This window comes from Sapajus apella, unplaced genomic scaffold (assembly GCF_009761245.1).
Source record: "Sapajus apella isolate SASKATOON/1434 unplaced genomic scaffold, GSC_monkey_1.0 scaffold13, whole genome shotgun sequence".
NCBI classification, from domain to species: Eukaryota; Metazoa; Chordata; class Mammalia; order Primates; family Cebidae; genus Sapajus; species Sapajus apella.
The window spans coordinates 1,247,825-1,271,136 of NW_022436953.1; the positions used below are offsets into that span (position 1 = coordinate 1,247,825).

General features: G+C 50.5%; 3 protein-coding genes across 4 annotated transcripts in view; all 3 read left to right on the top strand.

The window, feature by feature from the left end:
- Positions 1–3,538, top strand: part of ANKRD2 (ankyrin repeat domain 2) — an 11,908-nt gene extending 8,370 nt beyond the window's left edge. Inside the window, 5 exon segments of the mRNA XM_032281191.1 lie at positions 215–313; positions 676–774; positions 1,984–2,082; positions 2,273–2,371; positions 3,233–3,538. Of these exon segments, the coding sequence (XP_032137082.1) occupies positions 215–313; positions 676–774; positions 1,984–2,082; positions 2,273–2,371; positions 3,233–3,382 (546 nt within the window). The 3' untranslated portion in view covers positions 3,383–3,538.
- Positions 3,539–3,845: 307 nt separating this feature from the next.
- HOGA1 (4-hydroxy-2-oxoglutarate aldolase 1) overlaps positions 3,846–23,312 on the top strand; it is a 29,396-nt gene continuing 9,929 nt past the window's right edge. The window contains exons 1-6 of one of the 2 annotated variants that reach the window (XM_032281192.1): positions 3,932–4,556; positions 18,233–18,361; positions 18,534–18,661; positions 19,482–19,616; positions 19,869–19,965; positions 21,633–21,766. In XM_032281192.1, coding sequence (XP_032137083.1) covers positions 4,346–4,556; positions 18,233–18,361; positions 18,534–18,661; positions 19,482–19,616; positions 19,869–19,965; positions 21,633–21,766 — 834 coding nt within the window. In that variant the 5' untranslated portion in view covers positions 3,932–4,345. Of the gene's footprint in view, positions 4,557–18,232; positions 18,362–18,533; positions 18,662–19,481; positions 19,617–19,868; positions 19,966–21,632; positions 21,767–23,312 lie in introns of both variants that reach the window. The other variant, XM_032281193.1, reaches the window with a different exon arrangement.
- On the top strand, positions 9,068–11,134 carry CUNH10orf62 (chromosome unknown C10orf62 homolog). The gene has a single exon (XM_032281196.1). It carries the CDS (start codon positions 10,105–10,107, stop codon positions 10,765–10,767), a length of 663 nt encoding a protein of 220 aa, XP_032137087.1. The 5' UTR covers positions 9,068–10,104; the 3' UTR covers positions 10,768–11,134.

Consider the following 23,312-nt stretch of genomic DNA (forward strand, 5'->3'; position numbering starts at 1 on the left):
AAAGAAAGAAAGAAAGAAAGAAAGAAAGAAAGAAAGAAAGAAAGAAAAAGGAAGGAAGGAAGGAAGGAAGGAAGGAAGAAAGGAAAAGAAAACATGGGAGGCAAGCACAGGGGAGAGAATGAAGCTGGGGGGAAGGCTTGGGCCTCAGCTTGGGTGGGAGATGGGCTCAGGCCTGGAGCCAGAGGCCAGGCCCTGACAGCCTCTCTGGGGACAGTTCCGTCGGACAGCACTGCACCGAGCCTCCCTGGAAGGCCATGTGGAAATCCTGGAGAAGCTTCTGGATAGTGGGGCCACTGTGGACTTCCAGGATCGGGTGAGTGAGAGGGCAGGTATTCAGCGGGAGACAGGAGGTGGGTCCAGCACCAACAGACACCCTCTCCCTGCCCCCTGTGCCAACCTGAAGCACAAGCAGGTTGCTGAGGGGCCAGATTCCACCTCAGTGGCTTGTGTGACCTCGAGGAAGCCCCTTCTCCTCCCTAAGCATCCTCTGTGAGTCTGGCTTGGATTGGATGGGCCCTGAGTGTTTTTCTGTTCCACTTGGTCCATTGCCCAGGCCCAGGCTGCTCCCTGTACCTTTCCCCTAGACATCCCTCTGTCCTCCTGGCTGGAGCCCATTCCCCCCCGGATACTTTCTTCTCTGCAGCGCTGTAGTTAGATCCCATCATTTCCTTCTAGCTGGACTGCACAGCCATGCATTGGGCCTGCCGTGGTGGCCACTTAGAGGTGGTGAAACTTCTGCAAAGCCGAGGAGCAGATACCAATATGAGGGATAAGGTGAGGCAACAATGCTCAGAAGCAACAGATATTGGGGTGGCTGTTGGGAGGAAAGCAGGGGTCCGAGGGCAGGAAAGCCCAGGGGGGCAGGAAGGTAGCGAGCTAGTCTGGTTTCTGGCTGCAGAACAGGGAAGCGAAGACAGTGTCCTACGGGGCCTCCCAGCCCCGGGATAGGTCCCTGCCATCCGCACAGGCCCTTGATGAACCACCATCTGGGGATGGAAGCAGGAAGAGTGGACAGGAAGGGAGGACAAGAGACTCACTGTCTTGGGGGCTTCGGGACCACTCAAAAGATGCAAGATTTGTTCATGTTATCCATCATTATCCTTCTATCTAGCTCTCTATTCATCCATCCATTTTTCCATTTATTCATCCACTCATTCATTTATTTATTCATGCACCATCCTTCTATTCACTTATTCTTTCATGTACAACCTTGAACAACTGACAGCCTCTGAGCTTTTGTTCCTCATCTGTAAAATGTCTTGCAGAGTTCTTGTGTAGATTAGGTGAGAAAAAATATGTAAATAAATTATTTATTCAACATAAGGCAAATGTCTTGTTTTTGGTTTGTTTGTTTGTTTGTTTTCTGAGACGGAGTCTTGCTCGGTCACCCAGGCTGGAGTGCAATGGTGTGATCTCAGCTCACTGAAACCTCTGCCTCCTGGGTTCAAGTGATTCTCCTGCCTCAGCCTCCTGAGTAGGTGGGATTACAGGCGTGTGCCACCACGCCCAGCTAATTTTTGTATTTTTAGAAGAGACGGGGTTTCACCATGTTGGTCAGGCTGGTCTTGAACTCCTGACCTCAGGTGATCCACGCACCTCGGCCTCCCAAAGAGCTAGGATTACAGGCGTGAGCCACTGTGCCCAGCAAGGCAAATACCCTGTAAGCTTTTGCCATGTCTATCCCATAGTCATCTCTCAATAAATAACATCTATTATGATTATTAAAAGAAGGGTAGACGAGTGAGCAGCTGAGTGAGAGGAGAATCATAGAAGGCTTCCTGGAGGAAGTGCCATTTAAGGCTTTAGAGTTAGCCCATTGGATGGGATGGTAGGAAATTATACCATTCTCTGCCCCTCCAGGGCTCAGGCCTTGGCACTAGGACTTGGAAGAGGGATTAAGCTGGAGTTAGAACAGCCCCGCCTCCCCAGGGGTACCACAGTTCAGGCCCTGTCAACCAGCAGTTCCTGATTCCTCCCACCCAGCTGCTGAGCACCCCCCTGCATGTGGCAGTCCGGACAGGGCGCGTGGAGATTGTGGAGCACTTTCTATCCCTGGGCCTGGACATCAATGCCAGAGACAGAGTGAGTGTCAGCCTGCCTGCTGCTCACCCCGCCGTGGGCATGCGGGCAGCCTGCAGACTCCTGCAGGTGGTGTCCTTACTCCTGGGGCCTTCAGGACTTGGCTCCTGAGCAGGGTCTCTAGACCACCTACCATCACCCTGCCCCCTCCCACTGCCCACAAGGTCCATACTGAATGCCACACTGACTCTAGGAAGGAGACACTGCCCTGCATGACGCTGTGAGACTCAACCGCTACAAAATCATCAAACTGCTGCTCCTGCATGGAGCTGACATGATGACCAAGAACCTGGTAAGCTCATTCCCTCCCTGATTCAGTCGTGGGTGTGAGCATTCACATAGTGGGAGGGGCTGTCCAAGCCCTTGGGGGACCCCCAACTAGGGGCAGGTATCATTGGCTCTGGCCAGTACCATAGCACATAAAGTTGTCCTCTTCCAGAGCACCACTCCAACTGCCCGCCCCACTCTATGTGTGTCTCTATGTCCAGAGGGCAAGTGCAGAGAGACAGTAGGAGGGGCAGCAAGAGGCCTTCCCAAAGACGTCCCAAAGACCCCAAGAGGCCTTCCCAAAGAGGGGGTGCTCACATGCAGGCCCAAGAAGGCCAGAATCATGAAGAGCTGGAAGGGTCTGAGCACTCGGCTGGCATGACAATTCCTAGCACACCATGTCAGCTCCTGCGGGCCTTTAAGTTTTCTTAGAATCTAGGCAGGAAGTCCTTGGAAGGAGAAGGTGCCCAGGGAACACCTTGGACTAGGGGACACTTTGTCCCAGTTCTTCTTTGGGGCCCAGAGCATTCACAAAAGGAGGGCATGGGAGAGTCCCTCGGGCTCAAGAAAGGCTAAGGGGATAATGAGAAAAGCAGGAAGATATGGAGAAGGTAGAAATGAGGGTTTTTCAACCCCAGCATTATTGACATTGCAGGCTGGGTGATTTCTTTTTGTAGGAGACTATTCTATGCATTGTAGGATGTTTAAGCAGCATGCTTGGCCTCTGCCCACTAGATGCCAGTAGTGCCCATCCCCCAGGGTGACAACCAAAAGTGTCTTCACACATTGCCGGTTGCCCCCATATGAGAAGCACTGTGGTGTAGATGAGGGTACCTCCTGGGAAAGCCTTCAGGACAGTGAATAGATTTTCTCTTGGCCCCTGCAGGCAGGAAAGACCCCCACGGACCTGGTGCAGCTGTGGCAGACTGATACCCGGCACGCCCTGGAGCATCCTGAGCCGGGGGCTGAGCATAACGGGCTGGAGGGGCCTGATGAGAGTGGGCGGGAGACCCCCCAGCCCGTGCCAGCCCAGTGAACCCCTGCCCCAGCCCAGCCAGCTACCTGGCCCCTCCCTGTGTGCAGCCAGAGGATCCTAAGAATGTCTCCCAGAGCTCACCGAGGGCCCAGCCTTTCCTCTGCGTGGTGCAGGAGCACCCACAAACTACCACAATAAAAAGGCTGTTTTTGCTAATTGTGATGTTCATTTCCATTTGTGTCTGAAATATTTAGGAAGGAAGAAAGACTGGGCCACATGTAGGCTTGGGGAGGAGGGAAACTGGGAGCCAGTTGGGCCTCGAAGCCAGCCCTGCAGCTTCCCTGCCGCGGTCTCTTTTCGTTTCTTCCCTGTCACTCAATTTTTCCTGCCCTGTCCCATGTCTCTGGGGCCAGGCTTGGCCCCTGCATGGATTGACTTGGTGATACACTCATCCTGGTCCCCCTTCCTGGTGACTGCTGTCCTGTGGGGCTGTGTGTGGCTAGCACAGGCTTGTCGTGTGGCTGTCTTGGCAGGAGGAGCCTGGCAGGGGACTGGGGCAGGGGAGGGACAGCCTGTCACAGGCAGCTTCTTACCCAGCCTTGCCACACCTCCCACAGGGCAGGGCCTGCTCAGCCAATCAGCTCCACCAGCCTCAGAACTGCCTGTGGAAACCTGGCGGTGCTTCCGGCTTTGGGGCTGGGAATGGTGGGAGGAGGGCCCAGATCCCACTGGAGATACCCTTTAATATTCGGGTCCCAGAAACCAGTCCTACATCTGGCCAGAGGGACACTGTTTTGTGGCATTTCTCCGGCTACTACCCAGAAGGAAGAGGGCCCCCTGGGGTCTATGTGCCTTGCCCGTGACCCTGGGGACACTCAGCTCAGGCCTGCCCCAGTGGCCACAAGTCAGGGAGGCCGCAAATTTTTAACTAGACACATTGATCATTAATAGGGGGTTAGAAAGAGTCCAAACTAAGTCTCACTCTGGGACACAGACCAACTGTGCCTCTGGCCTCCTGCAGCGATGCTGGGTCCCCAAGTCTGGTCCTCTGTGAGGCAGGGGTTGAGCAGGGGCTTGTCCAGGAATGTGAGGGGCTGGGCCTCAGGGGAGGGGAAGAAGGTGGACATTGCGGGCATCTACCCCCCTGTGACCACCCCCTTCACTGCCACTGCAGAGGTGGACTATGGGAAACTGGAGGAGAATCTGCACAAACTGGGCACCCTCCCCTTCCGAGGTAAGCGGGGCTGTCCTCTGTGGGAGTTGGGGAGATGTGAGTGGCCCTATTCTCTTTAGCCAGAAAACAAGGGAAGGTACACAGGCTCTGTCAAGCTGTCCAGGGATAGTCTGGTACTCAGTGGGTCACTTTATTGTGGGAGAGGAACAGGTGGGACTGATCTGGAATCAGGAGACAGGCAGGAAGCTCCTTGCAGGCCTGTAACCTTAAGCCAGACCTCACCTGCTTCCATTTACCCGCTGTAAACGGCTAAAGTGCCTTTGTAGCTCCCAGAGTTATTCTGGGGTTGGACTAGATAATGGGTGTGAAAGTCCTTGTCAGCCTTGCAGATATGAGGACATCTGGCTGCAGTCACGTGGCAGCCCAGCCGCAGTCCCAGCTCCCTCAAAAGTTTTTTTGCATGTTCTCTTCTGGACAAAGACGCCTTGGCAGAATTAGTTTTCTCTGTTGTGGCTCCTGTGACCCCCATCTCTCTATATACATGGGTCTCCCCTGCTTTGAGGTTGGGGACCAGAAGATATTTGCGACACTCAACATTTAACAGAGTCCCTGGTACAATAAATGAAGGTAGAAGAAAATGGCAAGTCCTGCCTGCCCTGCTCCGCCCAGCGCGTTCCCATTCCTTACCAGGCAATCCCCTGAGGTAGTGCTCTCTATAGCACCATCCCACAGATGGGAACCTGGGGCTCAGAGTGACATGGTCACCACCCAAGGCCATTCAGCTAACACATAGCTGCACCTCCTCTGACTGCATGCCCATGCTCTGCTTCGCTCCCTCACTGACTCTCGTTATAAACCTTTCGGAGCTGCTAGACCACACTATTTCAACAGCACATCCGGTTGGCACTAGCTTTGGGAATGGTATGGTTCCTACTGAGGCAGTATCGTGTAGGCCGTGGACTCTGGTTTCAAATCACAGCTCTGGGCTGGGCACAGTGGCTCTCGCCTGTAATCCTAGCACTTTGGGAGACCAAGGTGAGCAGATCACGAGGTCAGGAATTCGAGACCAGCCTAGCCAACATGGTGAAACCCCGTCTCTACTAAAAATATAAAAGTTAGCTGGGTATGGGGGCAGGTGCTGGTAATCCCAGCTACTCAGAAGGCTGAGACAGGATAATCGCTTGAAACTGGGAGGCGGAGGTTACAGTGAGCCAAGATCACACCGTTGCACTCCAGCCTGGGTGACAGAGCAAGACTCCATCTCAAAAAAACAAACAAAATCAGGCCAGGCGTGGTGGCTCACACCTGTAATCCCAACACTTTGGGAGGCCAAGGCAGGTGGATCACCTGAGGTCAGGAGTTCGAGACCAGCCTGGCCAACGTGGTGAAACCCTGTTTCTAATACAAATAAAATTAGCCAGGTGTGGTGGTGGGCTCCTGTAACCACAGCTACTCGGGAGGCTGAGGCAGAAGAATAGTTTGAACCTGGGAGGCAGAGGTTGCAATGAATTGAGATGGCACCTCTGCACTCCAGCCTGGGAGACAGAGCAAGACTCTGTCTCAAAAAAATAATAATCAAATAACAGCTCTGGCACTGACTTACTGTGGGATGATCCCTATAGGACACATGGGAGTGATAATGCTCATATTATGGGATGATTGGACAAAAAATCTGAGAGAATGAAAGTGAAAGCATGCTGTAAACTATAGAGCCATATACATTGGAAGGTACTGATTCCGACGGCAATAATGATTAAAATGACAGTGTGATTGGCATTGTAGCAAAGCTGCTTTGTGACTGTGACCTGGCCTGATGGACACGTTGATCATTCATAGCTCAGTACTGAGGGAATGCACCCCTTCTTTGGGGATAATGAATGCCCTGTGGAGGCCCACATTGAGCAGGGACACACCGTCTAAGTTTCTGCTGGTGTTTGGCTTGTGGGGCCTGGAGGTTTGGTGAAGGCCTGGTTCTCTTGAAGTGAGAAGCATTTTGAGCCTCTAAGTGAAGCTCTTGCTTCAGCTTCAAGGTTGAAGGACGCTCTAGTTCAGAGTGGCGAGGGTGGACTTTGCATCTGTTTGCCTACCACCCAGAGAATCCACAAAGATCCCCAGACTCTTCTCTGGACCCTCCCTTCCATGCCATTCACCTACCCCTGCAGAGGACATGGGATGCCCAGGAGCACAGGCTTCCGTGGACTTGGCGGGCCGTGGGCTGCACATACCCACTTGTCTGTCTCCTTTACAACCCATGCAGTCTCCAACTCCCATCTGATCACTCATCCCCATTCCAGAGGGGCAGTGGGCTGTGGTAGGAAGAGCCTAGCATCTGGAGTTAGAGTTGTGGGCAAGAATCCTGCCAATTCTGCCAGTTACAGAGACCTTGGGGAAATCACTTAACCTTTCAAATCCGGTTTCCTCATTTTAGAATAGGAACTGAGTCTTTAGGCTCCAGGCCACAGGGTCAACATAATCCTCCCAAGGCACTGTCACAGAGAGCACAGAGGTAGAGGGTCCCGTTCCTGCTCCCAGGACGCAGCCAAAATGCCCAGGAAGGAAGATGCAAACAACTTTACCTCTGAAATCTGTGTTTCTCTTGCCTGTCCTGGCCACTGAGGTAGACTTTGCAGCCCAATACTCGGAGGCTCAGAGGAGGGAACATATCACATTGTAAGGGCCTTCTGCAGCCAGTTAAAGGTCCTCTAAAGAGAAGGTGGGGGCCAGGCACAGTGGCTCACTCCTGTAATCCCAGCACTTTGGGAGGCCAAGGCGGGAGGATCTCTTTCGGAGACAAGCCCGGGCAACATAGGGAGACCCTGTCTCTATTTTTTTTTCCTGAGGCAGAGTCTCGCTCTGTCACCCAGGCTGGAGTGTAGTGGCCTGATCTCAGCTCACTGCAACCTCCACCTCCTGGGTTCAAGTGATTCTCCTGTCTCAGCCACCTGAGTAGCTAGGATTACAGGCGCGTGCCACCATGCCTGGCTAATTTTTTCTATTTTTAATAGAGATGGGGTTTTGCCATGTTGGCCAGGCTAGTCTCGAACTCCTGACCTCAGTTGATTTGCCTGCCTCAGCCTCCCAAAGTGCTGGGATTACAGGCATGAGCCACCGCGCCCAGCCTGTCTCTATTAAAATAAATAAATAGGAGGTGGGAAGCTGCCCTGCATGAATCAGTGAAGTGTTAGGGATTCTTCTGGAAAGCACTGCCTGAAAAATAATGTAGCTCTTTTTCTTTTTTTTTTTTTTTTTTTGAGACAGAGTCTCACTCTGTTGCTCAGGCTGGTGTGCAGCAGTGCGATCTCAGCTCACTGCAACCTCCGCATCACAGGTTCAAGCAATTCTCCCTGCCTCAGCCTCCCAAGTAGCTGAGATTACAGGCACCTGCCACCATGCCCAGCTAGCTTTTGTATTTTTAGTAGAGACAGGGTTTCACCATGTTGGCCAGGCTAGTCTCGAACTCCTGACCTCAGGTGATCTGCCACCTCAGCCTCCCAAAGTGCTGGGATTACAGGCATAAGCCACCATGCCCAACCTCATTTTTTTTTTTTTTTTTGAGATGGGGGTCTCACTCTGTCACCCAGGCTGGAGTGCAGTAGAATGATCTTGGCTCACTGCAACTTCTGCCTCCTGGGACTAAAGCAATCCGCCCACCTCAGCCTCCTGAGTAGCTGGGACCAAAGGTGCACACCACCTTGCCTGGCTAACTGTTCATATTTTTGGTAGAGATGGGGTTTTGCTGTATTGTCCAGGCTGGTCTCGGATTCCTGAGCTCAAATGATCTGTCTGCTTCAGCCTCTCCAAGTGCTGGGATTATAGGCTTGAGCCACCATGCCCAGCCCTGTGTAGCCCTTTTTAAAAAATCTTTTTCGCATTGCTAATTTGCACTAATTGTTCAAATAAAGAGTATTCTTTTAAAATAAAAGTTATGACCAGAGTCTAGAGGAAGGAGTCATTGCAGAAGGGCTCTATGGCCCTGAACTCACAGCCATAAACACCCTCAAAGATGGACTTTGAATTGTTATTTCCAAATGAGGTTAGTGACCAACCACAGAACTAGTACAGCACGACTGGGAAGATGAGGTTCCTCATAAAACACTCCTGTCTTATTCCATCCATACATAGATGGACCAGGGTTTCTTGCAATGATGTAATATTTTGTATATATTAAAACCAATACTCTGTTAAAGAAAATATTTTGTTTAAAACATCACAATTTTTGCAAACCTATTTTGGCATTTCTTTTCTTTTCCTTTTTTTTTTTTTTTTTTTTTGAGGCAGAGTTTCATTCTTGTTGCCCCGGCTAGAGTACCATGGCACGATCTTGGCTCACCATAACCTCTGCCTCCCAGGTTCAAGTGATTCTCCTGCCTCAGCCTCCCAAATAGCTGGGATTACAGCCATGTGCCACCACACCTGGCTAATTTTGTATTTTTAGTAGAGATGAGATTTCTCCATGTTGGTCAGTCTGGTCTTGAACTCCCAACCTTAGGTGATCCGCCCACCTCAGCCTCCCAAAGTGATGGGATTACAGACATTAGCCACCACGCCCAGCTGATATTTTGGCATTTTTTTTTAATGGGCTAGATGCTTTTGTGGAAAAAGAAAAAAAACAGTGGCCTAGGCCTGTTTGTTCCCTGAGAGGCCTTGGAGATTAATTAGGCTTTTAGTTGTCTGCACCTATGGAAAGCCTGGCCAGCTGGCCCACCTGCTCACAACCCAAACTATGCCTATTTATGGGGGTGCAAATTCAGGTTTGTAAGTGTATCACTAAGGCAAGAGGTAGCAGCCTCCATCCGGGAGTGGCCCCTGGGATCTGGACCCGAGGAAGTCTCCTGTCCTGTCCACTCTGCCTTCTCAGCCCATTGCTTGCCTCCCCCAATTGTGACCTCATGTTAGTTATTCCAGAATGAATTCCTTCCTGGGTTCCTTTCTCTCTGAACTCTGCCCTGTAGTGGGCCTAGCGGCTACGAGTGGGGATGGAATATGCCAGGCTGGCAGCAGACATGGGCCCTGGATGGAGGGGTGCACTGGTCTCAGGTGGCCAGGAATGGATACCAACCCAGTCAAGAGGGTCCTTCTGCCATGGCCAGCCTGACCCAGCATCCGTTGCCCCCTGGGGCCACCAGATGGGGAGAGAGAGAAAAACAAACGACGGGAAGATACAAAGGACTAAGTCGCAGAGTGGGTTACAAGCAGAAGGCAGAAGGGACTCGGATTCGGAGAAGCGGCTATTTCACTGAGTTTGGGGACAGCTGTCAGGGTGGGAAACAGGACCCAGGCCTCAGGCAATGACTGCCAGGCTAGACATGAGGGATGCTGTGGGCTCTCCCCACCCCACCCCACCCCACCCCCAACTGCCTTCCTCACAATGGGGTTCATTGCTGAGGTGGTGGGGGACACCTAGGGAGGGTGCAGCAGGGGCCCTGCCTGCCAGACTTCCTTGCAGAACCTGCCCTTTCAAGCATGAACCATACCACCTGAGCTCGCCCACGTGCTCTCAGCTCTGCCTGCCTGGTGTGGGGTCCTGGAGACCTTCCTGGAGTTCATCCAGCAGCCATCATGCAAGGTGGTGCTGGGAACTGCCCTCTTGCTAGGAGGTGGAGGCCTCATGCTGTGGGTTCAGAGAAAGAGGAGAAGGAAGCAAATCTCTAATGGTGCAGCAGACGAGGACGAGTCACCAGAGTCCCATAAAGCAAAGAAAAAAAGCTGGATCAAATCTCACTTTAGCTGCCTTTCAGAAGAGAAGCTGCCCCCCAACAACCATGCCATCACCAGCAGCAATGCTCCCCAGACTGAGAGTGGGAGTGGAGAGGCCAGCACCACGATTCACATGGAGACCTTCACCACGAGGCGTGGAGAAATGGGCTCTGCCGTGCACCGGGAAGCCTTCAGCAGCAGGCAGAAGACATCTGGGTCCTCGGTGATCAAAGAGATCCACCAGGAGTCTGGAAAAGCCCCGTCCACCGATGAGGCCACGTGGGCCGCTGTGGCTACCTGCGCCAAGGAGATTGACACCCAGGGGCGCCACCTGGCTCACTCCATGCTGCAGCGGGCCACAGCTTACCAGCACTCAGGTCACCTGGAGTCCAAGGACATCAGCCAGGAGGAGCTGAGGGCCCTCGAGGAGGTGGAGATGAAACTGCAAAGGAATTTCCTCACCCAGCAGGAAAACACCATAGCTGGTGCCAACCACACACACACTTTCTATGGCCACGGTCACCATGGCCACCTGAGCCACCAGAGCCATAGCCTGCCCAACCGCAGACACTAGATCTATGACTCCTTGGAAGCCACCTAACCATGGATGGAGATGCCCCTGCCCCCAGCAAGGCTGGCTCACACACACAGGCCCGTTTTCTCTCCTACAGGGCAATCTACGCGGCCCAGGGTGAGATGCTGCGCCCAAATCCCTGCTTTCTTAGGCTCCCTACAGGGATCACAGTCCCTTTCGACTCCATGCATGGGGTCTGCCACAGACGATGGCCCTTGTCGGAAGGAGAGCTGGAAGGATATGGCACAGCTGAGACAGACCCTGAGGCCTCTGAAGACCCACCAAGAGAAGACAGACGGGAGCAGGCTAGAGCCCCACACTGATGCCAGTGCCTGCAACGGAGCCAATAAAGCCTTGTGTGCCCTCACTCTGAGTCCAGGGGCTCTGTGGGCAGCCTAGAGCCTGGCAGGGATGGAGGGAGGGGGCTCCCTCTCCAGCAGTCCTCTGCGTGTGGGCCCCAGCCTGGGGCCTTTTCACTGGGCCTGATTTGAAGCTTTGTAAAACAGCTTCCCTGGTCTCGGGTTCTGGAGAAGCGGTACCTCCAGACGTCTCAACACCCCCAACCTGATGTTGCCAGGGAAGAGGGGAGCAGCCAGGTATTGGGCTTGGGAGAGAAACAGGTTTTCAGAGGAGAGTAGCTAAGCCAGGTGGGAATGAGGGCCGCTGTTCTCTTACTGTTATCTTTGTTCTCAAGTCATGTAGCATTCTACAAGGCAGTTCTCTCCCTAGCCCCACCTGCTTCTTGGGGCCCCTTGGGATCCATGCTAGTACCTTCCCGCCACCTAGGTCTACAGCTACTGAGTGGGCACAACACTCTCTTGTTGTTGTTTTTTTAATTTGATTTGATTTGATTTAATCTTATTCAGGATACATGTGCAGGATGTTCAAGTTTTTTACTTAGGTAAATGTGTGCCATGATGGTTTGCTGCATCTATCAACCTGTCACCTAGGTATTAAGCCCTGCAGGCATTAGCTATTCATCCTGATCGTCTCGTTTTTTTTTTTTTTTTTTTTTTCTTTTCCCTTTTTTTCTTGGTTTGTTTTGTTGCGTTTTATTTATTTTGAGACAGGGTTTCACTCCTGACACCCAGGCTGGAGTACAGTGGCGCGATCACGGCTCACTGCAACCTCTGCCTCCTGGGTTCAAGCAATCCTCCCACCTCAGTTTCCCCAAGTAGCTGGGACTGCAGGTGTGTGGAACTACACCTGGCTATTTTTTTTTCTTTCCTTTTTTCTTTCTTTCTTCCTCTTCTTCTTCTTTTTTTTTTTTTTTGCCTTGTGAGACAGTCTCGTTTCATCGCCCAGGTTGGAGTGCAGTGCCACAGTCTTGGCTCATTGCAACCTCTGCCTCCCGGGTTCATGTGATTCTCATGCCTCAGCCTCCCAAGTAGCTGGGGCCACAGCCTAAATTTTTTTGTATTTTTAGTAGAGACAGTGTTTCTCCATGTTGCCTAGGCTGGAGTACAGTGGTGATATCATAGTTCACTACAGCCTCAGACTCAAACTGGCAAAATTCAAATAAAGTCCATAGTTAATGGCATTGTACCAATGTTAATTCTTTGGTTCTGGTCATCATATTGTAGGTAGGTAAGACATTATCATTGGTGGAGGCTGGGTGAAGGATGTATAAAAAAATCCCTATACTACTTTTGAAACTCTTCTGTAAGTCTAAAAGTAATTCAATATTTTGAGTTAAAAAAAGTTTTCAGATAATTTGATCACGAGTGCATGTCAAAGTTTGATTACAGTTGTGCTGCAAGCAAAATGACCTGTAAGCAGCTAACGCAAATATATACTCTTGGTAAGGACATTTTTATTAAAAAGAGAATGATCAGGCTGGGCATGGTAGCTCATGTCTAGAATCCCAGCACTTTGGGAGGCTGAGATGGGCAGATCACTTGAGGTCAGGAGTCTAAGACCAGCCTGGCCAACCTGGTGAAACCCCATCTCTACTAAATATGCAAAATGAGCTGGGCAAGGTAGTGTGCACCTGTAATCCCAGTGGCTTGGGAGACTGAGGTGGGAGGATTGCTTGAACTTGGGAGGTGGAGGTTGCAGTGAGCAGAGATTGTGCCACTACTCTCCATCCTGGGTGACAGAGTGAGACTCCATCTCAAAAAAAAAAAGAGAGAGAGAATGGTCAGATCACTCACTGTTAAGACTATCTAAAGACAAAGAAGAGTAATTAACAGCTTCTCAGCTCTTACCTGAGAGTTGGCGGGGAGGGTGGCAGATTTTTCAGATCCAGTCTTAAGTCCATTAAAGGTCATTGGGGGCTGGATACAGAGGCTCACACCTGTAATCCCAGCACTTTGGGAGGCTGTGGCAGGTGGATCATCTGAGATCGGGAGTTTGAGACCAGCCTGGCCAACATGGTGAAACCCTATCTTGACTAAAAATACAAAAAATTAGCTGGGCATGGTAGTGGGCACCTGTAATTTCAGCTACTCGGGAGGCTGAGGCAGGAGAATTGATTGAACCCAGGAAGCAGAGGTTGCAGTGGCCAGGATCATGCTACTGCCCTCCAGCCTGGGCAACAGAGCGAGACTCTGTCTCAAAAAAATAAATAAATAAATAAAATAAAATAAAATAAAATCAAAATAAAGTTCATCAGGAAAATGCTTAAGCATTTCATCAGGAATTCTAATTTCTTTCCAGAGGGAGATTATGAATTACCTCATGCAAAAAAGTTCTGCTGCAGACCAGGACAAAAAAACCCCACAACTTCTTTTTCTTTCGTACAACAAATTGTCAACACACCTGTGCTAGGCACTACAGAGGAGGCCAGAATGCATCCAGGCAAAGTAAGGCAAGCACTGGGCGAGGAGAACAGAATGTTGGGGAGGAGGCTTGAGCACCGGCTTGTTGGCCCTCGAGGCATCTGGGAGGTGTTCCAGGTGGAAGGGAACAGCACAAGTAGTCAGCTTGTTTTTTTGTTTGTTTGTTTGTTTTGAGACTGATCTTGTCACCGAGGCTGAAGTGCAGTGGCGCTATCTCGGCTCACTGAAACCTCTGCCTCCCAGGTTCAAGCGATTCTCCTGCCTCAGCCTTCTGAGTAGCTGGGATTACAAGTGTGCACCACCACATCCAGCTAATCTGTGTATTTTTAGTAGAGATGGGGTTTCACCACGTTGGCCAGGCTGGTCTCGAACTTCTGACCTCAAGTGATCTGCCTGCCTCAACCTCCCAAAATGCTGAGATTACAGGCACCCACCACCACACCCAGCTAATTTTTTGTATTTTTAGTAGAGGTGGGGTTTCACCATGTTGGCCAGGCTGGTCTTGAACTCCTGACCTTGTGATTTGCCTGCCTCAGCCTCCCAAAGTGTTGGGATTACAGGCGTGAGCCACTGTGTCCAGTCTAACTTTTGATTTTTTTTTTTTTTTTTTTTTTGCAGAGATGGGGTTTCACCATGTTGGCTAGACTGGTTTTGAACTCCTGACCTCAAGTAGTATGCCCATCTCGGCCTCCGAAAGGCCTGGGAGTACAGGTGTGAGCCACTGCGCTCAGCCCAATTTCTGATTCTATAGGAGAGATCAGATTGAGAAATTGTGTCAAATCCCACAGGCGGTGGCAGGGATGGGAGATTGACGAGTTCTGGGGACCTTTGTAGATGGGTGCTGTTCACAGGGAAATATTATACAAGGAACAGGTAATGGAAATGAAGAGTAGAGAGGCCCAGTGGAGAGATCCCAGGAAGACTTCTCTGAGGAGGTGGCAATGATGATGGACCAAGAAGGCATAATAATGAATGGGGACACTCCTTATGTGATTCCTTTTAGCCCCAGTAAGTCACCAAGTTGTTATGTGTCCCTAGCCCCAAACGTCCACTCTCCTCCTTGCCACCCCAGCTCCCAGAGCAGCAAGTGTAACCATGGGGCCAGGGGAGAGTATCTTCCTTTGTCTTACAGCTGGAGGGGGCCGTGTACACTCACTCCTCGTATCACAGTGGGTGTACAATGAGAGGTCACAGAGAGCAGCCTCCTCCTTGACACTGGCCTCCCTCCTGATTTAAGGTTTGAGCACTTTCTCCTGACTCTATAAGACAGCTAACACTTATTGAGCACCAGGTTCTTTTCAAAGTATTTTACAAATAATATCTCATTTAAACTTCAGAACAAGTCTGAGAGGCTGGGCATGGTGACTCACACCTATAATCCCCAGCAATTTGGGAGGTCAAGGCGGGTGGATTACCTGAGGCCAGGAGTTTGAGACCAGCCTGGCCAACATGGTGAAACCCTGTCTCTACTAAAAATACAAAAATTAGCCAGGCATGGTGATGGGGGCCTGTAATCCGAGCTAGCTGGTAGGCTGAGGCAGGAGAATCGCTTGAACCTGGGAGGTAGAGGTTACAGTGCCATGGTCGCACCACTGCCCTCCAACCTGGGCAACAGAGTGAGACTCCGTCTCAAAAAAAAAAAAGCCTCTGATAAAGGCACTAATATTATCTCCATTTTTCAGCTGAGTAGCCTGGGCTTCTCTGACTTCAGGGCCTATGCATCTGGCCCCTCTCCTCTGAGCGCTCTGCTTTTCTGCCATTCATTTTCCCCAGTCCCCCGTTCACTGGAGATCCTGGCCTTTTCCTCTTCTCTGGTCCCCTCTCTACACTAACAGGGACACATCAATCTCATACCTGGACATCTAGCCATTGTGAAGGAGCGAATCTTTGGGGTACCTACTCACAGGTTTCAGCATGCTTTCTGGGACATTTTTTTATCTAAGCCTTCAAAACAGCCCTATAAGGTAGGATTGAAATGCTTTCACTGTCATCCCATAGAAAAGGAAACAGAGACGCAAAGATGTGTGATTTGCTTAATGGCCAGAGGTGACTCTCGCGTCTAGTGTGCCCCGACTGCAACACACTCCCTCTTCTCCAGCCTGGCACTTCTTCCTTCTTGGGAGTCAGGCATGGGTCAGTTTCCCCCTTCAATGAAACTGAAGAGAGGGCTGTGTCACGGGAGCCTTGAGCACAGGACCTGCTTCTGACTCCTAGAGTGCAAGCCCCAGCTGTCCTCCTGTTTAGACCAGGCCCACCTGTCTGGAACTGACCAGCAGGATGAGAGGTGAAGGGAGGGAGTGATGGTGGCTGAATCAGTGGCTGCAACAAGAACCCGCCCCTGCCCAGGACGGTAGGCAGGGGTGGGGAGGAAGATGACTTTGGCATTGGAACAGAGAGTGGCAAGAGCTTGATCTCTGAATCTTTAGTCAGAGAGTGCTCGTCCAGTTGTAGCTAGTTTGGAGTCCTCATCATCCAGGGCTGGCAGCTTTTATGGAGAGCACTGCAGCCCCATGTAGCAAGATACAAGGAGGCCGTACCTTGGGCTGCTGGCCTGACACAGAGGAATCAGTCCTCCAGAAGCAATCCCACAGGAGTGAGAAGCTGTGTGCCTGCAGATGTTCCCTGCAATGTTACCAATGCAAAATAACTATATTTAACAAAAGCAGCTAATATCCAATGAGAGAGATCCTGATATCCTGGCAACTCACTCTGGAATTTGATGGTGCAGTGAACAGCATGGAAAAAGGTTGGTGGAATGAAGTGGAGTCTACATCACACAGTGTCCCCTGAAGGATGACTCACAGGAACAATTTCTCTTGGTCCTGGTGCCAGGAAACTCTGTGTTTCTCCGGGGCAGTTGCTTTGCTTTTATCTTCTACATATCTTTTAGCTGACCACGTTTCCCTTTTAGCTCTGGCTGTCGGGAAACTCCACATCAAATTTCTGGCTCATTTCTCACAACTATATGGCAGGAACTTTGTATACCAATGCTGCTCGTGGCTTTATTTTCATTTCACTATCCCAAATAGCCTCCAATTTTTTTTTTGTTGTTGAGACAGGGTCTTGCTCTGTTACCCAGGGTGGGGTGCAGTGGCACAATCATAGTTCACTGCAGCTTCAAATGCTCCTGATTTATTTTTTAATTTTTTTGTAGAGTCAGGGTCTCACTTTGTTACCCAGGCTGGTCTCAAACTCCTGGCTCAAGTGATCCTCCCACCTTGGCCTCCTGAAGTGCTGAGATTACAGGCCCAAATATCCTTCTATTAATTAAGAATCTGGTTGTATTATACTCCGTATTTGTAAATGACTGCCTTTTTTTTTCTTTAATGGAATGGGATGGAGAGGAAAAAGAAGAAGAAAGAGAAAGTGGGCTGGGCACCGTGGCTCACCTGTAACTGGTACAGGTTATTGGTTAGACACATCCCAGGTAAATGATTGCTAAAAACAGGAAAATGCAAAATAAAGCAACGAGATTCATTTTTCACCCAGAAAGTTGGCAAAAAATTAGTTCTGACAATACCACGATTTGGCATGTACGACATTCTGTGCTGCTCCTGAGGTCTACACTGACTGATCAGAAATTGGCACACAGTCAGTCGTGGTGGCTCACAACTGTAATCCCAGCACTTTGGGAGGCTCAGGTGGGAGGATCACTTGGGCCCAGGAATTCAAGCCAGCTTGGGCAAAATGGTGAAACCCTGTCTACACACACACACACACACACACACACACACACACGCACACTACACCAATTAGTTGGGCATAGCAGCTCACACCTGTAATCCCAGCTACTCAGGAGGCTAAGACACGAGGATCACTTGAACCCAGAAGGTCAAGGCTGCAGTGAGCTGTGATTGTGCCACTGCACTCCAGACTGGGTGACAGAGTGAGACCCTGCCTCAAAGAAAAAGTAAATATATAAAAAATGTGGCACACATGAAGGTGCACGTAGCTATGACTCAGCAATTACACACCAAAGCATCTGAACTCTAGAGGAACTCTGAGACATATGCAGAGAAGACTTTACAGAAAATGTTTGTTTCAGCATTGTTTGCAATAGCAAAAAGAAGAAAACACTCTTTTTTCTTCTTCTTTGGTAGAGACAGGGTTTTGCCATGCTGCCCAGGCTGGTTTTGAACTCCTGGGCTCAAGCAATCTCCCTGCCTTGGCCTCCTAAAGTGCTGAAATTACAGGTGTGAGCCACCAGGCCCAACCAAAAAGAAGGAAGCGTTCTAAATTCTCTCAACAAGAGAATGAAAAGTAAATTGTGATCTAACCATACAACAGAATACTATACAGCAAGTGAAATGAATGAATCAGGGCTATGTGTGCTGCTATAGACAAAGCTCAAAACACAGTATTAAGCAAACAGCAAATTGCAGAACGCTACTTAAGCTTAATTCTATTTCTACAAGGCTTACATTTGCAATAATCATATTGTATAAAGATTACTTGAGCCCAGGAGGTCGAAGCTGCAGCAAGCTGTGATTGAGCCACTGCATCCCAGTCTGAGCAACAGAGCGAGATCCTGTCCTCAAAAAAGAAAAATGATGTGAACGCTGTCATTGCAGCTGTGCAAAGATGGGAAGGAAATGTGTGAAAGATGATGGTGTTGGAAGGTAGGAACATCAACGTCTTGGCCTTGGGAAGGGAGTTGGTTAGCTGTGATGGGGCCTCTCTTGCAGGCTTCGTGGTCCAAGGCTCCAATGGCGAGTTTCCCTTCCTGACCAGCAGTGAGCGCCTGGAGGTGGTGAGCCGTGTGCGCCAGACCATGCCCAAGGACAGGCTCCTGCTAGCTGGCTCCGGATGCGAGTGTGAGCCAGAATGCCTTGGGCCCTGGGGGTGGCTGGGTGTGTAGGCTCCAGGCTCCTTAGCCCTAGCTTGGGTCCTGTCTCTTCTGGGACATGCTGAGGCACCCTCATTTGGCCCAGTGTCCTGGTCCAGGCCTCCTTCTTCCTGCTCTCACCTCCCTCCTTCCTCTGGCAGCCACTCAAGCCACAGTGGAGATGACTGTCAGCATGGCCCAGGTCGGGGCTGACGCAGCCATGGTGGTGACCCCTTGCTACTATCGTGGCCGCATGAGCAGCGCGGCCCTCATTCATCACTATACCAAGGTGTGTGGGGGGCCTGAGACTAAGACGAGGCTCTGCCTGGAGAGAGGGTGGAGTGGGGTGGTACTTCACATGAACAGCAGCTATAAAAAAGGGTGGACTGCCACCATGTACCAGCTGCATGACGTTGGGAAGCTTACCTAACCACTCTGTGTTACTGCTTCCTCCCCTCCAAAATCAGAGAATGATGTCTTCTATCTCATAGGGTTGCCATAAGCATTAAATGAGATCAGGAACATAAAGGGCTTAGAACTGCGCCTGGCATATGGAAAGCACTCCATAGATATGACCCACTATGGGGCCGGTCGCGGTGGTTCATCCCAGCACTTTGGGAGGCCGAGGCAGGCGGATCACAAGGTCAAGAGATTGAGACCATAGAAACCCCATCTCTACTAAAAATACAAAAAAAAAAAAAATTAGCCGAGTGTGGTGGCGCCTGCCTGTAGTCCCAGCTATTCAGGAGGCTGAGGCAGGAGAATTGCTTGAACCCAGGGAGGTAGAGGTTGAGTGAGCTGAGATCACACCACTGCACTCCAGCCTGGCAACAAAGTGAGACTTCGTCTCAAAAAAACCCAAACATATATATATATACACACGTATATATACACACACATATATATACGTAAAAATATGTGTGTGTGTGTGTATATATGTATATATATATGACCCACTACGATTGCTTACACTGAGGGCACGTAGCACGGGAGGGAGGCCTGTCCAGGTGGCCCTGGAGTGCTGCAGGCCAGGACCTGTGGGTGGGCAAGCCTCTGGCTCCTGGGACCAGGGGGGCTGCCCTCTCCTGCTCTTCTCTGCACCCCCACAGGTTGCTGATCTCTCCCCAATCCCTGTGGTGCTGTACAGTGTCCCAGCCAACACGGGGCTGGACCTGCCTGTGGACGCGGTGGTCACACTCTCCCAGCATCCGAATATTTTGGGCATGAAGGACAGTGGTGGTGACGTGAGTGGCAGCAGCTCTGGGGCTGGGGTCCTCTCCTCCTTCTCTGGGTCCCAGCACTTTTGCTCCTGAGGGCAGCTCTGAGATCTGTTTCTGTCCTTGGCTTCTGTTTGAGTTCTCTCTCTTGTGCGGGCTCTCTGGGGCTTTCTTGAGGGCATCTCTTTGGGCACTGGGCTTTCATTCCACCACACTTACCCAGCCTTCATACAGGATGAGGCTCTGGGCACAGCTCTCACGCCACATTTTCTATTGCAGGTGACCAGGATTGGGCTGATTGTTCACAAGACCAGGAAGCAGGATTTCCAGGTGTTGGCTGGATCGGCTGGCTTCCTGATGGCCAGCTATGCCTTGGGTAGGCCACCTGCTGCTCTCAAACTTCATGGGTGACCAAGAGACACCCAAGCAGCTGGGTCCGCTGGGAGAGACTGTGAGGGCTGGGGCTGCATCTGTAGACGGGTTTGCCAGCCTGCCTGCTCTGAAAACTCAGAAACCTGGCCACGCCGCTTGCCTGTCTGAATGCTGGGTGATGTGAGTAACACTGAGTGGAGAAGGATGGCCGTGTACGATCCCTGGCTTGTAGTAGGGATGCTGGCAGTTTGTTCTGAGTCCTGAGCTCCATGATTAGATGACAAACTTAGTTGCTCTAATCCCACCTTGTAAATCATTATCTGAGGGCAGAGTGCCTTGGGGCACTCCTCTGTAGTTCAGGAGTCCATTTTCCTCTCCCCAGTCCCAGGCCAGAAAGAATTGTCAGATCTACAGAGTTGGGCCAGCAGTCTTCAGTTGCCTGAGCAGATTCTGTTTCAATCCAGGATCCCTGGGAGTGTCACTTAGATCAATTGTTCTTGACTGTTTGGGGTCAGGGTCCTTGGGTTCGGATTGGATTTGAGCCTTGGAGGGGAGGGAGAAGAAGGGAAGCCATTCCTTCCAGCGGAAGCCCCAGTGAGTGGAGATTTGAGTGACTTTTCCAGCACTGCAGGGGAGAGCGCTGGTTCTAATTCCGTCTGGTCCCTCCAGACTTTGGCTGGTTGTCTAGGTCCTTGTATATCTCCCCCTGCCATATCATGGTCTCTACAGTGCAGGGGAAGAAGAAGGGATCCATTTCTGCCTCATTCTGAGAGTGGGGTAGATTAAAGAAGAAAAGCACAGGTGCTGGAGGCTGGGTGATCTTAGCTGGAATTTCAGCTCTGCAATGTACTCACTGAGTAATGCTGGGCAAGGCATTCATGTCGCTGGGCCTGGGTTTCTTTTTCTTTTTTAAAAATTATTGTGACTCAAAGTTCTGCTGAATGGGCCTGAGTTTCTACTCTGTGATAGTAGGTATTCCACAAACAACAGCTCTATTCGCTCATTCTAAATTGCATACTCTCTCTTGGGTCTTGAGGCCACGGTACCTAGGGTTCCATTCCTATCTAGCCTTAGAAGCACACTCACAGGCTTGCAGAAGTGGCGGGGCTTCCACAGCCAAACCCATTTTTATTGCCCTGATGAGCACAAAGAGAACTAGAGAGGGTCTTGTTCAGGCTCATGCGGTCAATGGGAAGACATGCCTGGTGACCTGACTGTCTGGAGCTCTTTCCAGCCCACTGCTGTCTCTGGTTACATCCACTAGGGGGAATAAGATTTCAAAAGAGCAAAGGCTTCCCATCCATCCTACCCTCTCATGGGACTGATGAGTCAGGGGGCTATGGGAGGTGTCAACTGGCGGATGGGATTTTATTCCCGGAGGGGTGCCGGGAAGGAACTGTCCTCGAGTTCCCTTTCAGGCTCTGTTCCCTGCCCCTCACAGATCAGCCCTGAGCAGCACTCAGCCTGCGGGATTCTATTTTAAATATGCAGGCAGCTCTTCTCTCTAGAAATGTATACTCTGAACTCACAGAGCATGCCTTCGATGTGGCCAGCCAAGTGACATAGAAATCTGCATCTAATGTCACCAGGCTGAAGAGGTGCTGGGACCAGGGCTTTGGGTGCTCTGTGAGGAGAGGCTCTGGCTGACGTTCTGTGTCTTACTTCGTGCAGGAGCTGTGGGGGGCGTGTGTGCCCTGGCCAATGTCCTGGGGGCTCAGGTGTGCCAGCTGGAGCGACTGTGCCTCACAGGGCAATGGGAAGACGCCCAGAAACTGCAGCACCGCCTCATCGAGCCAAACACGGCGGTGAGCCAGTGGCAGTGGGGGCGTGGCGTGGGTGGGGGTGGTCTGTGTTCTCTTGGAACAGGACCCAGGACTGGCACCAGGCCCCACTCAGTCTCCTCCTTTCAGAAAATCCTTTCAGAGAACACCCCAGTGTGGGAACTCCTTGTGCCTTCCAGAGAATCCTGACTTCAAAGTCAAGCTCTATTGATTGTGAAACTTAAATGTGCATTAGGATTCCCTTAGGGACGAATTAAAGTTCCAACTTTTGGGCCCAAAAATATGCATTGAAACAAACATTCTGTGTGATTGTGACAGAGTAACCCTAGAACCACACTTAGAGATGGCTGGAAAGAAAGAGCGTAAACCAGGGGCCTCTAAATCCGCCCTATTGGGTCTTGAAAAAATAGACATGATTATTGGGGCTAGCAAAGGAGTTAGGAGGCAGGAAAGTGCTGTCTTCAAATGATCTGTCCTGTAGTCAGACTGTGTGCCTCAATTCTTTGTTGGGCAAGCAAAGGAGAACTTCAGAGAAAACTCTCGACAAGTTCAGGGTCATTCTGAGGTCTGAAGCAACAGAAAAATGTGTGCCCCTGTATTCAAGTTTTAATGTACATTGTATTATTGTATTATTATTTTTTTCTTTCTTTCCTTTTTTTTTTTTTTTGAGGCAGTCTTGCTCTTTTGCCCAGGCTGGAATGCAGTGATCTTCTCAGCTCACTGCAACCTCTGTCTCCCAGGTTCAAGCAATTCTTGTGCCTCACTCTCCTGAGTAACAGAGATTACATGTGTGCACCACCATGCCCAGCTAATTTTTGTTTTTCAGTAGAGATGGGGTTTCACCACGTTGGCCAGGCTGGTCTCAAACTCCTGGCCTCATGTGATCCGCCCACCTCAACCTCCCAAAGTGCTGGGATTACAGGCATGAGCCACAGTGCCCGGCTTTTTATTTTTTCTTTTCTTTTTGAGACAGTCTTGCTCTGTCGCCCAGGCTGGAGTGCAGTGCCGTCATCTCGGCTCACTGCAATCTCTGCCTCCCGGGTTCAAGCAATTCTCCTTTCTCAGCCTCCCTAGAAGCTGGGATTATAGGCGCAAGCCACCATATTTGGCTAATTTTTTTGTATTTTTAGTAGAGATGGGGTTTCACCATGTTGACCGAACCTGGTCTTAAACTCCTGACCACAAGTGATCCTTCTGCCTCCTGCCTCCTGCCTCCTGCCTTGGCCTCCCAATCTTTTTTATTTTTATTTTTTATTTTTGAGACAAGGGTTGTTCCCTGTCATCCAGGTTAGACTACTGTGGTGCAAGGACAGCTCACTGCAGCCTCAAGGCCCTGGGGTTAAGCAATCTTTTTATTTTTAGTTTAGTTTATTTTTTTGTAAAGACGGGGGTCTCATTATGTTACCCAGGCTGGTATTTATCTCCTGGGCTCAAGAGGTCCTCTTACCTCAGCCTCCCAAAATGCTGAGATTACAGGCATGAGCCACCATGCCTGGCCTACTGTATATTTTATATTAAACTTTTTATTTTATTTTATTTTGTTTATTTTGAGATGGAGTTTCACTCTATT

Coding starts and splice junctions, on each gene's coding strand:
- CUNH10orf62 (XM_032281196.1), top strand. CDS start 10,105: ATGCTGTGGGTTCAGAGAAAGAGGAGAAGGAAGCAAATCTCTAATGGT.